Here is a 14,774-nt window from a genome sequence, read left to right as displayed (position 1 = left end):
TAAAGAAATGATCTAATCCAGGCCCCTACCTTCAGGGGTGGAACCAACCCTGACCTAGGATGTGAAGACAATCCTATAGACACCAAATCCTTTTATCTTTATGCAGTAGTTTAACTTTCCCCTGAGTTGAACACAGAAAGCCAGGGAGGATTTGGTGACACACGGTAGTCGCAAACAGCTTCACTGAAACAATGACAAGAGCTCAAGCACAAAGGTCTTTAGAAGGACACTGTTAATCCTAAAGCGAGGCTGGCAAAGTCACGTGTCTGCAGGTGCCCGGAAGAGGGAGGAGCAGGGTGGGGACAGGGAGCTGGAGGGACAGCTACCACAAGAGCTCGGAACTACTGACCAGCTTTTTTGTCCCAAAAAAGCTGAAATGAGGATTGGTATCTGACATACAATTTTTAAAAAATTGCAGCCAACAATCTCTGCCAAGTGAGCAAAATGCACCTGTAAGTGCAGTCCAGGTGTAACCTCTGTCAGGAAGGACCAATTCTCCTCTGAGTTGTGGGAGTAAAATCAGTATCTGGCAACCAAGCTTTCTCATTTTTATTTCCATGAACATAACCTGCCTTCTATGAATGACATAATACTTTAAGTCTCCTTCCTCCCCTTACAAGTGCAATGGGAGAGTTTGGTCAGCATTTTTTAATTGTTTAGCTTTTTTGTTTACTCCTGTTACCCAAACATTTTCACTAAATTCTCCCTTAAGCCTTTTATGTTCTTCCCATAACACTGAATAGCATCCAATAAAACACACCTAGGTATCATGGGAAGAAAATAGAGAATGATTAGCAGGAATGAATTCATTTCTCAGCCTCTCACACCCTTGAGTGTAGCCATGTGACTAAATGCTTCCCAAATTGGTATGGGCGGAAAGTTTTCTGTTGGGTTTCAGTGAAAGTTCCTTCCTCCTCTTTCCTGAAACCAGGACTTAGAAATGACAGCTCATGCTGTCAGGTGGTTTTGAGGATGGACACCATGTGCTAAGATCTTAGAGCAGAAGGAGAGAAAGAGTGGGTCCCTGATGCCCTGGAGGCCACCACACAAGCCCCCAACTCTCTACTTGTAGACTTATTTTATGTAAAAGAGAAATGTAAGAATAGGTTTTTTTTTAAAGTCACTCATTTTGGATTTTTAAAACATGCAGCTAACATAATTCTAACTCATATAGAGTCTTTTAACTTTTTATTTTAAATTATGAAACATTTTTATGTTTCATAAAATAATACCGAAATACTACCTAAGTGAGTTACAGAGATACTGACACTTTTCTTCCACTCTATTTTTAAACAACAATTTTTTCTTTTTCAAAATTTCTTTGACTATTTTGGGGCATTTTTTCTTCTATATGAACATTTATCTAATTACCATCTAAAAAAATCCCTGTTGAGATCCTAATTGGAATTGCATTACATTTATATATCTCAATTTGAGGAAATTAACTTTTTTATGGTATTTAGACTTCCCATCCAAGGACATAGTAAGTCTTTTCATTTTGTTCAAATCTTATTTTATGTTCAGTAAAATTTTATGATTTTCTTTATAGGTCCTTTTGCATTCTTATTTGATTTATTTAGAAATATCTCACAGAATTACACAGTATTAAGCTGTGTATTTTAAAATAGTGTCCTATCTGTTTCTCTCTCCAGCTCACACCAAAGCAGAAACAAAGACCCACCAAAAACATCAGGGGGCATTGTGCAGGAGAGAAAGATTTGAATGCATGCCTTAAAAGTGAATTTTTCTGCTCTCAAATAGTATAAGGCTGGGGCTGGGAGAAGACAAAGCAGAGAGATGGCTGGAGGGACTGAGTCTTTGGAGCATAAGGGAGGAGAAGAAACTCCCATCAGGACAAGTAGGAGTGGAGGGAAGGGACTCTGAGGTGAGCTGTCTTAAGGCATAGATCCCCCGCTGCCCATCATTACCAGAGGTGGCGATCTGCGTCCAACAGTCCTGGGGAAAGAACAGGGAAGCTCAGACACCATGTGTGAGGATGGGGACAGGCAGGGGAAACCTTGCCTCTAACCAAAGCGGAAGTAAGTAGAATCAGCTGAAAAATTTTTCCCTGTCCCGAGGCTGCAGATGCCAATGCATTTCCCAAGCTTATCTAGCCATCAGAGCTCTCCAAGACACATTTAAAAAATATTATCTCTAGAGGACTAGTTCCCGGGAAGCCAGACAGCCCTGAAAGTTTATAAACCAATGTTGAAAACTCAATTGTCTTTAGAGGAGAGGAGGGTGAGCTGTGGCAATGTGGAGACCTCCTGTCTTTCCCCAAGGCATTCAGATGCAACTTTCTAAAGCAAGAGTCTACTCCAACCAAGCACATCTTATGGCTTCAACTGCCCCTGGGGCTGCCAGTTTTAGATTTTGGAAGTTTTCTGTCATTGAATAGGCTAGTACTTCCTAACCTTTTTTCACATCGTGGTACATGTAGATGATGATATTGGTACTTGAACAAGGTGGGAAATGGACACATTTTTTCAAGGCAGAGGCAACTTGCCCGTGACCTCTGCCTCCCAGGCACACCTTGCTGTGATCCACTCCCCAAACCCCAGTGTGCCCAGGTACAACGAGTCAGGAAGTTCTTCAAAACATTACATTGTTGTTAACTTAGGGATCAGATAAGAGCGGGATGTTCTGCTTATTATAGCACTGGGGCGAATCTTTATCTTTGACTTTATGTACAATACCAGACACTCCCCAACAGACTCTGATCCAGACTGAGATAAGGGTGACATCAATAAATAAAAGAGTGGCTAAGAATACTTCCATTATTTCAGTGTATCCCCTTTTTTAGATACAATGATTCTGTATCTTTCATCTTATACCATCTACTCAGACTTGAAGACAAAAGCTGTGAAAAACAGACTTACAGAAACATCAAAGCAGCCCCCAGAGACCATTTCATCCAGCGTGTGTGTGTGTGTGTGTGTGTGTGTGTGTGTGTGTAATCAGAAAATCTTGGAACTTACCTGCTTTGACAGTATGAAATCCCTTGACCTGGGCTTGGGCTCTCCCTTCCTTTCCCTCCTCTACTCCCCACCCTACTCTCACCCACCAGAGGGGTCTCTGAAGGGATTCCATGGAGCACAATTGGGAAACCAGTAAAGCCAATCCTCCTATTTTATAGTTAGGGCCCAAACAGCGAAAGATAAACCTCATTAGTTAGGGACAGAACTGTGATTAGAAATGTTAGGTGAGCAAATCAATTAGAGACTCCATCAGAAATAAATATACTTGCAAACAGCTAATCAGTATAATCACACTAAGTGAACTCAGAGTGGTAGTTGCCTCTCAATATCATGAGCAGTGCAGCTGGCTTCCTAATGTCATCAACCAGCACAGAAGGGGTTGCTTTACTCAAAGTAATGTGGAAGCTGAATTTTTGGTGTTTTCCCGTTGTTGAGCTTTGGTAGCCCTACCCTCTACCAAATATTCATTCCAGAAAAGAACCCAGTATTGATCTTACATCTCCATATAAATTTATATTAACATGCTGTTCTTCCCTAGGGTCATTAATTACTAGGGAAAAAGTTATAGGTTTTCTTTTCCCTGATAAAAGGATTGCAGGCTGGTGGAGAAATATGTCAGATCCTTCTGAGACTCTAAAAATTCCTTCATATAGACAACTGCTGTATACAGACATTTCCCATTCACATTAGGAAAATGTGCTTCTAAGCAAATTCTCTTGGATAAATATCATTACCAAAGAACTTAGTAACCTAGGCAATTATCACATGAAATGATTAGACAAATGTCTTGTAACAATAAAAAAAGCACTGTATCAACATTGACTTGAATGATGAAGAAGGTTAAATTCAGTTATTCTAGAAAAATTCATTTTTATTCTAGGTGCAAGTCTGAAAAGGTTTTTTTCCTTCAGTGAAAATCCTCATAGTGTTAAATAAACCATGATATTCCACTTAAATTTAATTACATAACCTTTTGTTAGATGCCTTTCACATGCCAGGCACTGTGCTACTGATTTCATGTGATGTGGTATTTCTAAGTACTGCTCTTCTAGACTAATGGATTACTTGTATTTATTGTCATAGATTATGAGACACAGAACATTAAAGATCAGTCTACTTCATCCTTACTCTCCCTTACTTTACAGATGAGGAAACAGAGGCCCATGAAATGTGGACCATTCCATCACATAGCTCACTGATGCACACTGGGTGTGCTACGGGCCAAGGACATTCAAACCAGACCCAGCCTGCCTCCTTATCTCTGCAGCGTCCCACAATCCCCCAGGAGCCAAAGACCACTACCCCAGCATCTTTTCTATTAGTAACAGTTAACATCCTACGACCCAGGCTGAGCCAACTGAGATGCTCAGCTTGGCATGTGAACCAGGCTGAAGGGGCAGCTCTACAATACTGTTTCAACAGCTGATGAAGTTAAGAGAAGAGGCTGACTGTGTGGACCCAGGAAAGCCTGCTTTGACAAGTCCCTACCTGGACCCATAGGAGTGAGTAAAAGCAAAACCTTGGTTATAGCTTATTATTTGCTTTTGATTTCTATGGTGGTGTTTCTTAGGAAGGTGCTACTTTTTTTTTTTTTAATGATTAGATTATTTCATTTGGCAGATAATTCCATCCTGTCTGTTTCCTTACACATGGATTTAGAAGCTAAGCTCACAGGCATTAAGGCATCAAGGCCCAGAGCCAATTCTTTTCTTTTTCAAAAACAGAACTTTAAAAAATCTTCTTCAGATAAGTTCTGACGCTTCTAAGATTAGTTAAAAGCCCTGCACAGCATTTAAGCAATCTGTGCCACCCTGGTGACTGACAATTTGAGCATGGACACTAAACAGGCTCTTTGAAGTTGAATAGCCCCACTATCAGCCCATCTTGCCCACTGGAGCATGACCTAAAAGGTGTTTAAATTTTCTGCAGTCTGGTGAAATCTATTTTACTCAGAATAGTATTTTTCAAATGCATAAAACAAAATAGGATCATAAGGGAAACTAATTATATTGATATATATATTTTACAAACATAATTTAAAGTCACAATATTTTACGTGCTCTTTAATTAACATACTAAATAACAAGTCTTAAGAATTACCCAAATTTCTAAGTCCCACTGAGTGTGAGTAAACAGTATTTCTAGGTATCTGTAAACAACTGTAACGTTATATAAAAATATATGTGATTTTTATTGGTTACAAGGTCACGGACACTGCAGTAGTATTAGAGTTGGCTGCTTATATTCAAAATTGAAGGAAATTCTAAACTTCAGTTAGAAACTAACACAAATAAAGAGATCACGTTTTCCCCATCGAAGGTCATGCAGCCCATTGGTTTCTATATGTTGATCTACTGGAGTTGACCATGTTAAGAACTAGAGCTGAGCTAAGGCTTTGTGAATTAATTGTGTTTCTAGGGACTCATGAAATGGAGTATTTCGCAAATGGTTAAAGCTTTGGCTTCTTTTTGGTTTCCCGTGAAATTGTCTCAGCGTTTCCCAAAGCATCTTTGCAGTCCATTCCCTTGTTTCTATTCTGTTCCCAAACTGCAGTCCTCATCTTCCCACAGCATTGTTTCCCAAGCACAAACTGGGACTGGCACCAGGAAATCAACTTGAACTCTTGATGAAGATGAAACAATTGCAAATAAGTAAGGATTCCGTGACTTTAAAGGATTCCGAAACCCTGGCTGAAGGGATATCAGCCCCCTCTGATATCCCAGACGACCTTGGGTGGCACTGGGCCCATAGAAATGACCTTCAAGTTCGTGGACAAGGACAGGAGTCCTCGGGGCAATGGTTCAGCATAGGCAACAGGACTCGTCAGCCTGTCAGGGAGGAAGCATTAAGCTGACAGAGATGGGGCGGTGGATTGCCTCGGGGGCTGCTCAAAAGGAAACTTTTCTCCTAATTCTGGGTCTGAAGGCAGCCTTGGGAAAGGATACTAGGCTTTCAGTTCTTTTTTTTTTTCTTTTTGAACTTAACCTGGCTTCAATTTACTATCTCATTCTTCCCTTGGTGTTGACTTTTTTCTTTGGTGACTGTGGGTGCCAAGTTTTGCCTCCACTTCTCCCATCCTTAGGCCAAAACGTCACCCAAGTATCAATGGGGAGAAAGGAGAAGATCAAATACAAGGAGCCAAACAAGCGAACAAAGAACAAACAAACAAAAAAAAAAACCACCACCACCACCAACAACAAATACATTGATGATGAAAGACTTTTTGAAAAGTTATCTGTGCCTACCAATGGGGAGAATTGGGGGCGGAGGAAAGCAAAGAGAGAGGTTTCACTCTTAAAATCTGGATGCAATTGTATTGTTAGTGTTTGTCTTTACATTAGACACATATTAGCTTTGTGTTTAAAAAAGTAAAAGTAAGCAGAGCTTGTCACTGCCTTGTCTTTATTTATTTTTTAAAAATGTTTTGTTTTTGTTGTTTTGGGGGGGAGTAATTAGGTTTATTTATTTTGATGGAGATACTGGGGATTGAACCCAGGACCCTGTGATGCTAGGTGAATACTCTACCTCTTAGCTATACCCTCCCCCTCCTTGTCTTTATTAGTATTACCGGTCACTATGACTACATCTCATTTAGCTGGTCTGATTGCCAAACTCATTTTGTGGGACAACAGTCATAGTTTTTGTTTGTTTTTTTAAAAAGGGGGCTCATTTATTGTCATTGTTCCAAATGTACAAAAAAAAAAAGTAGAAAATAACCCCCCAACCCAGTTCCCCCCAACCTCCACAACAATCTGCCCAAAACAAATAATTTTTCCCAAAACCACAAACAAACTGTGGGACAGTGTCATTTTTGCTAAGCCTGCGCTTTCCACAGCCCTTGAATAAACACAAATGAAGCAAATGATTCTCTGTTGATCTTTTTCTTTATGGCTTTATGACAGGCCCTGCTTATCTGCTTCTCCACAATTTGTTTTGCTTTGTTTTTAATAAAATACTTGAAGGATGAATGCAACCCCTTGCCTCTGATGTAACTAGTTTTAGCTTTTTGGCACGATTAATTGGGATAACACATTGACTATCCTTGATTACTTTATTTATTTCCTCCCCACTTCTTTATTTTAATTGCTCCTCATTTCCTAAATTACATCTCTGTTGTTGCAGCTAACGACCTCTTAATGTCTTTGGACTTTTGATCAACCTTCTATTTTTGGTACTGCTCCCAGGACTTAAACAAACATGTTGGTAAATGTGTCCGAGAACTATGGCAGGTCGGACAGAGTGGGGAGTCTGTCCTTCCTCCCTCGGACTCGCAGTTCTTGACTCTAAATGATACAGAAAATACGAAAAAACTTTCCACCCTGACTTCATTCTTCCATATTGCCTGCAGATAATCTGCACATTTGTGTGTCCACTCTACGCACAAGGTTGGCACCACTGTTATACGTTCTAAAAATATTTCCCAAACAGCTACCATCTGCATGCAAATATAATGCTACAACCACTCAAAGTTTTTCCAAGAATGAGAATAAAAGACGACAATGACCTGCCCTGTCATTTGCTAGATAGAGTTCTGTTTTAAATCGAACCAAAGAAAAACCAGACTCTTGTTATCAGTGCTAATATCTAAACATGTTTGGCTTCTGAGCATTTCAAATTTCTTAAGTTAAAATCCATTAACACAAAAATCTACGACTCAGCTGCCCTCACACACAGGCACACAAAACACACCGAGCTACTCACCGAGCAGTCTGTCAGTGGGTCCCTCATGTTGAAATGTTGTTTGCTTCCGTCCTTTCACCTACGCTCCGGCATTCAGGATGCTGCACCCAAGGCTGGGTGTGCCCTGGACTTCCGGGATTCAAAGACCTAGAGTACGTCAGTCCTTGTCAAACACCCAGAGGAGGAAGTCCCAGCCCTGGACTTTAATCCCGTGTGTTTCCTGAAAAAGCAAAGAATGACTCTGGGTCAGGAGAACTAGAGCGAGATGGCAAGAAGGACTTTTGTAAATATTTAGGGGTCAGAATACTGAGTCCTCACGTGCGTGGCCTTGAAAGAGGTTATAAGGTGTTCCTGGCAATTCAGTCTGTCAGGGCTGATGGCAGAGGGATGCACGTCCTCTTGGCTTGCTGTATTAATCATGCTTTTTATTTTCTGTGTTTTATGATGCATTAATACACTGGGGCCTTTGGGGTTGGGGAGGAGGGATTACCTTTTCCAGGCTAGCTAACTCCTAGAGATAGCAAACAACTAGCTTGTAACCATGATGTTGATATGCAATCCAACCAATCCTAAGCCCAGATCCCCAACCACCTCCTTTATACCAAGTCAGCATTCCCCCTGCCCCAAATCACCCCAGTCCAATGTACCAAACAATTAGGCCCACCCCTCTATAACCGTGACTGTAGCGGAAAATGTCCAGAAAAGGCCACCAGGAAGCAGGCGTACATTAACCACCTCCAGGAACTCAGCCCAACCCTCATTAACTACCCCAACAGGACCAAGAGGCTAAGCTATCAGGTTAAGAAGGACTTTTCTACATTCAGCCTCATTTTTTAAAATCACTCAAAAGGCTAAACAGAACTAGAGATCAGCCATCAACAGCTTATTTTTTTATTGCTTTTTCTGCACCTGTGGCCTGACTGTCCTTCCAGCTAATGGCCTATTGCTTTGTGACAGCTATTTGTTGGGCCATGGGCAGCTTTGCTCGACTGGCAGACAGTTAAGTGCAGGCCCCCTGCCCGGAAGGAAGTCCATCCACAGCCCAGTGGAACACTACAGAAGTCTGACCCGGGCTGTTCTAGGACATGCTGAGGAGCCAAGAGAGTGGCTGGAAGTGCTCAAGGAAGTGCTCTCGAGGTGCCGTCTTGGAACCGACACACCATCCCTTCAGCCCCATTCAGCTGATCAAAGCCAGTCCCAGACCAGCCCCAATGCAAGGGAGTGGGAGAGATTCCACTCCTGAATTGGAGGAGCTGAATGTCTCACTGCAAAGGGAACAGATACAGAAAAGGGCGGTGCATTGGGATGAATTTTACATTCAATCCACTACAACAGACAGTCAGTGTTTGTTCGTGAGTGACTAAAGAGATAAGGCAGATAGCACATTGGAAGGGGCGGCTGAAACATGTCAACCTTTCCCTTTCCTCAGTTCAGCCTCAGGGGACATGTTTGGAACTTCAGCAGAGACTGGGGTTAGGGAGAGACATAACTGGAGTTAAATTCACGACAGACTCTAGACATAGATTTGGAGATAGGGTCATTCCCCTCTCTGACCCCGCAACCCATCCTGCACATACTCTGCCAAAGAACACAGCCAAGCACACCTCCCCCAGGCGGAGGGTAGGAGTGAGGAGGAAGTGGCCCAGCAGGCTCTCCGCGGTGGCTGCAGCACCTGAGGTTGTGGCTGGGGAGGCACCTTGGCGAACAGACCAGAGCAGGCCAACTGGAGTAAGTTGGTCCTTGAGCGTATGAGAATCCCCAACCCCTGACTCCCAGAGATGGTTCCGGGAGACTGGGAGGAGAAAGCTGAGTTCCTGGGTGAGCAAGGGGGGGAAGGGCCTTGTAGTTTGGGAACTGATATTAACATCACTTCGTTTGTATCTGCGGGTTGATGAGAACAACATGTAGAGAAGCATCTCTAGGGAAGGTCTACTATACTTATTTGCTAGAAGAGTTGGTGTCCGAGGCATCCTTTTGAGCTCTCTGTCTTCAGGGTTGTCTCTGGCCATATGTTTCTGGCCTGCACTCTTACTCTGGCTTCTTTCCAGTTCAAGCCTCCAGCTTGACCTACTCTTCCACCACTTGGATCCCTGTCTTGCTGCTTCCTTTCCCAGTCTGCTCAGCATGGCCTCTCTGCAGAAGGAAAACCTGCCATGGAGTCTCTTGGATCTGACCTGGAAGCCGCTCTGCTGCACCCCAACCACCCTGTTCTGGGCTGCCTCTGGGGTGGGGGAGTCAACAACAGGAGGACACGTTTGCTAAGTGCTTATAAGTAAGTGCTGGGTGTCCGCGAGTTGGTAAGAAGGAGCCCAAATGTAACAGATGTGAAGGGAAATTCAAAACTTGCCTTGGAAGTTTCTTTCTTTTTTCCTTTTTTTAAATTGAAGTCTAGCGGACGTACTATGTTGTGTTAGTTTCTGGTGTACAGCAAAGTGAGTCAGTCATACACGTGTACATACTCTTTTTCATTACAGGTTATTACAAGCTATTAAATATAGTTCCGTGCTATACAGTAGAAACTTGTTTATCTATTACATATATAGTAGTTTGTATCTACTAGTCCCAAACTCCCAATTTATCCCTCCCCACCTTGAGAGTTTCTTTAGTAGCCAAAGCATGCAAAGGATTGGAAATGGCATGGACGTCCATCAATAGGGACCTGGTTAAACAAACACCTTGTGGTAGTATGCGCTCACACTTAGAGGACTTACCACGTGTCAGGGGCTATTCTAAGTGCTTTACTACTATTCACTTTTTAAATCATCATAGCAATCTTCTGAGATGCAACTGTTTTGATCCTCATAATACACATAGGGAAACTGAGGCCCAGGATGGTTAAGTGACTTACCTAAGGTCATACAGTCAAGGGTGGTGGAGCTGGGATTCAGCTGACTCCAGTGCTTCCATGTTTCATTACTACACTGCACTACCACTCCACCTGGACAATGGGATACAAAACCTCCAAACAATGAGAATAGAGTATAACATATTTAGTTATATGTTTGTAAAAGAATGAGTATGAGTCTAATTTGGCACATACATAAGAAAAACAGATCCAGACCCATATACCCAGGCGGACAATAACGTATCTCTGAAGGTTGGGGTTATGGAGGACTCTTCCTTTCTAAGGTCACGTATTTCTATATTTCAATATTTGAAACAAACATATATTGCTTTAGGAACAAAACAGGACAAATAATACTTTCTTCAAAGGATAACAACTATGCTAACTTTAATTTTTTAAAAAGGAAGTGCTGATCAGTGCAATGGTGACAGCAGACGTTGTTAGTCCATGTCTTCAGGACTTGGCATAATGCTGGCTCCTTCTACCTAGAATTCCTTCTACCTTTATGTTGACCTAGCGGTCTTTATTTATCACCAGAGTCCAGCCTGTGTCATTTTCCTCAGACACAGTACACTCTCGTCTGTTACTACTGCTATCCATTGCATGACCTTCGTTTGATTCATTTATCCCATTGTGTTGTGTTGAGATTATTAGTTGAATGGTCTGCCTCCCACACTACCCAGTGAGCTCTTTATACAAAGTATGTGGAGCAAAGTAAATATCCAATAAATAATTGTTTTCATTTAATTGAATTCAGTTCTGAGAAAGTGGCCCCATTAGCTAGTTCCTCTCCATCCGCAAGACTGAGAATATTGCTTATGGGTTGGCCTATATCCTCAGCTCTCAGGAAGCAGAGTTCAAAACACTGAGAGCGAAGATAAGTATGACCTCTGGGCAGGAACTCTAAAATGGGAAATAGCCCAAATGCCCTTGGGAGTCTCTGACACTCTGATTAAACATAGCCTTGACAAGCAGGAAATTGAGACAGAATCAGAAGAATCCCAAAGGGCCACTTAGAGAACTTTCTTGGTTAAAAATATATAAACATATGAGATAGGAGGAGTCTTGGGACCAGGGATAAAATCAAAGGGTGGCCTAATGCTAAGAATAAATTTGAGAAAGCTGGAGTCTAAAATGAGCCAAGTTCTGCAAAGTTTGCCCAGAACATCTGAGACAATTTTGGCCATATCCACAGCAAGAAGAATGTAAAGGGACAGCATCTGGGCTTGGGGCAGCTGGTGCCTGTTCCTGATGACAGAGTGAGCAGGAACGCTTGGCCAGGTTGCTGGGTTCCAGGGGTTAGAGGGTCAGGCAGAGGCTGGCCACCAGCTTACCGCATCTTCACCATGTCTTCACTTATCTCCCTGAGGCCATCCGGCTTCTGAGTCCTGAACGAAGCCTGCTCATTGGCCTGTGTGAGCTGATGGAGAACCAGGACCACCTCCGCCATTCCAAGCACATGAGAACCATGGACAGTGTTTACAAGACATAGCATCACTTCCACCAATCACCCTCAGAGGAAAGTACAGAAGCGATCTCATTCTGACTAAACTACTTTTTATTTTTAGTCTCTGGTTGCTGCAGTGATTAGTTTCCTTAACTTCCATATCTCACCAAAGCTGGAAGAAACATTTCTAAAGCCTTGCCTTAATGCATACATTTCAAAAATATGTACCTATGCCCAACACCTTAGGATGGGGGAAAAATCTATCTAATTTAGAAACACTAATGAGTGTTCTAAACTGGCAGGCGTGGAGGAAAGGGGGAGGTGGTGGGTGGTGGGGAACATACAGATATTGTTATGGTGAACAGTCAGCCTAATTTGTAGAATCTAAGGTAACTTTTATGCTCAGTTTGTACTAATTCCCTTGTGGTTTTTAAAACTGCACAAAATAAGCTTTTCACCACTTTCCACTTCATAAAAATCACCTAATTTTAAAATCAAAGTCCAAATGGTCACAATTAACTTACTTTAAAAACAAACCAGCCCTGTATTCAGTGTGCCCGGGCTGAATTTTCATTGTGTGTGTCCAAGTTTCATATATATTAATTTAAAATCTCCAGGTGTTAATGGGGAATAAAGAAGAAATCAAACAGATTAATTTGCGTAAAACAAATCAGTGTAAATTTACTTTTCCCCAATAAGCCCTAGGAAATGAAAACTAATGGACAAATAATTAACTGAGTCATCTGACAACCGTGATCTATGGCTCAACTTCCCCCCAAAAAAGCATGAGAAGGATATTTTACAAATGCAGATTTAGTCCAAATTACATTACATCTTCATTTAATCACCTAGGTTAATATTCATGTGCTATTACTTACAGTTTCCTAAGGTCACCTAGGACCAGTCTGAGGGATTTCAATTAAAATACACTCTGCAATGTCTAGCAGAGGGTTGTGTTTGTCTCCAGGGCAGAGTATGAGGTTGGCATTTTTGCTTATGTAAATAAAGTGCCACCCAGGATTTATGTGTCCTTTCCACCTTGGTCACATGTCTATGTTATAAATCATCAGTCTATAGTTATTTCCTATAAACCTTTGCCAGGTTATGGAGGTAGGATCTTAGAAAACAGAAGCACTCCAAATGGTTATTTATCTTGGTTCCTTCGGCAGCAGGAACTGAGGTGCTGGGGGATGGGTGTGGAGAGGAGAAGGAGCTTTATACTATTCCCTTCTCCCCATTTAGAATTTTATATGTTGTGCTTGTAGTACCTATTCAAACACAAAAACTATTTTTTTTTAAAGCCACTGCACATCCCCGGGACTGAGTACACCCAGCGCAGAAAGCTGTTTACTCAGAACTTGGGTTTAGTCAACCTGCCCTCTGCATACTTGTTAAAAATCTTCCCCTGTTGTCTTCTTAACTCAAATTATTTAACCCCCTATTTAGCTTCTCTCATAACTCTACTGGAAAGGTTCTGGAAATCACTGTTTCCTTCATTTTGCCTCCCGGTAGCGTCCTACAATTGACAGTCCACTGATGCCTTGGTTCTTTCACGTGTTCATTCAGGGAGGTCTCATGCAGCAGCCTCTTTGATCCAGGCATTGTGAGGGACACCAAGATGAATAAGCTCCAATCCCTTCTTTCAAGGAGCTCAGTGTGATGAAGAGAGGTTATAACACATTCCGACAGATTATATGAAAGAGGTCTTTATAGAAAGTGAGGGGAATTCCAAGAGGCACCCTGCTCAGCTTGGTTGAGGAAGTGGACAATGCCAGAAAATGCTGGAAAGAGATGGTCACCCTGGCTGATGTGTGGAGGGCACATACTAATTCTCTGGGCATAGGAGAGTGTGTGGGTGTATTCAGAAACGTACCTTGAGCACACAGTTTGCTTGGGACCTTGACCAGTTGATCTTGATGAGGCTGAAGAGATATTTAGAGATGAGAGGTGGGAAGCCTTGGGTGCCATATTGTAACTTTAACTCAGAGGTAACTGGAGCCACACAGGGGTCTTTTTCCATGTAGGATTTTAAGCACATTTGTGATATTCAAATGTGCATTTTAGGCTGATCACTTTGACAGAGGTATGGAGATTCTGAAGACAGATGACATAAAAATCTGGAAGAGTGGGAGCATGTTGTCAGGACCCAGGAGAAAAGTAGTGAGTCCTTAGCTAACATGGAGTGGAAGGGGTAGAGTTTTAAAATGGAACCAGGAAGACTTCGTGATGAATTGGAGTGGGAGTAAATAATGAAGGAGTGGGCAGATCTAAAATGAAGCCTAGGCTCCTGATATCCTCCCCAAGAGTCCCTTCTCTATGACCTCCACGGGAGGCACTATAGGGCAGGAAGTAACAGGAGTCTGAAAAATGTTGATTCAAAAGTTGGCTATACTAATTTGGGGGGACATTTCTTAACTCCTTTAAGCTTTCAGTTTCCTGATATGTAAAATGGAAGTAATAATACCACATTCCTCATAGCAGAGTGTGCATAATAAATGTTCAATAAACACTAGCTGTTTATTATTACCGTTATCATTTTAATTCACTTTTGCATAATAAAGTAAGGCATTATTAAAGATGATTGTGTATTACATACAAAATATTGAAAAATATAACTATAGTAATTCAAAAACTTGCAAAAACAAACCTGACTCTTCTATTCAACAATCAATTTAGAATTCTCAGGAAGTTTTTGCTAATGCTTTTTCTTATTTTACTAAATCTCCCTTTAATGGGCTGAGAAATTTTGTATTATTTTATTGCTCTTGGAACTCAAAGATGGCACTCTCATTTTTAAAAAGAGACCTTGCTGCATCTAAACAGA

The 14,774-nt window shown here is 41.7% G+C and overlaps 1 protein-coding gene across 5 annotated transcripts in view; it reads right to left on the bottom strand.

The window, feature by feature from the left end:
• Positions 1 to 7,878, bottom strand: part of NOSTRIN (nitric oxide synthase trafficking) — a 69,424-nt gene extending 61,546 nt beyond the window's left edge. For all 5 annotated transcript variants that reach the window (XM_006182862.3, XM_006182863.3, XM_032479632.1 and 2 more), the window contains exon 1: positions 7,680 to 7,878. In XM_006182862.3, the coding sequence (XP_006182924.1) occupies positions 7,680 to 7,706 (27 nt within the window). In that variant the 5' untranslated portion in view covers positions 7,707 to 7,878. The remainder of the gene's footprint in view (positions 1 to 7,679) is intronic.
• Positions 7,879 to 14,774: the final 6,896 nt, after the last annotated feature.

The sequence above is a fragment of the Camelus ferus genome, chromosome 5, assembly GCF_009834535.1.
Source record: "Camelus ferus isolate YT-003-E chromosome 5, BCGSAC_Cfer_1.0, whole genome shotgun sequence".
In the NCBI taxonomy this organism is placed as follows: Eukaryota; Metazoa; Chordata; class Mammalia; order Artiodactyla; family Camelidae; genus Camelus; species Camelus ferus.
This window is presented reverse-complemented; position numbering and strand designations above follow the sequence as displayed.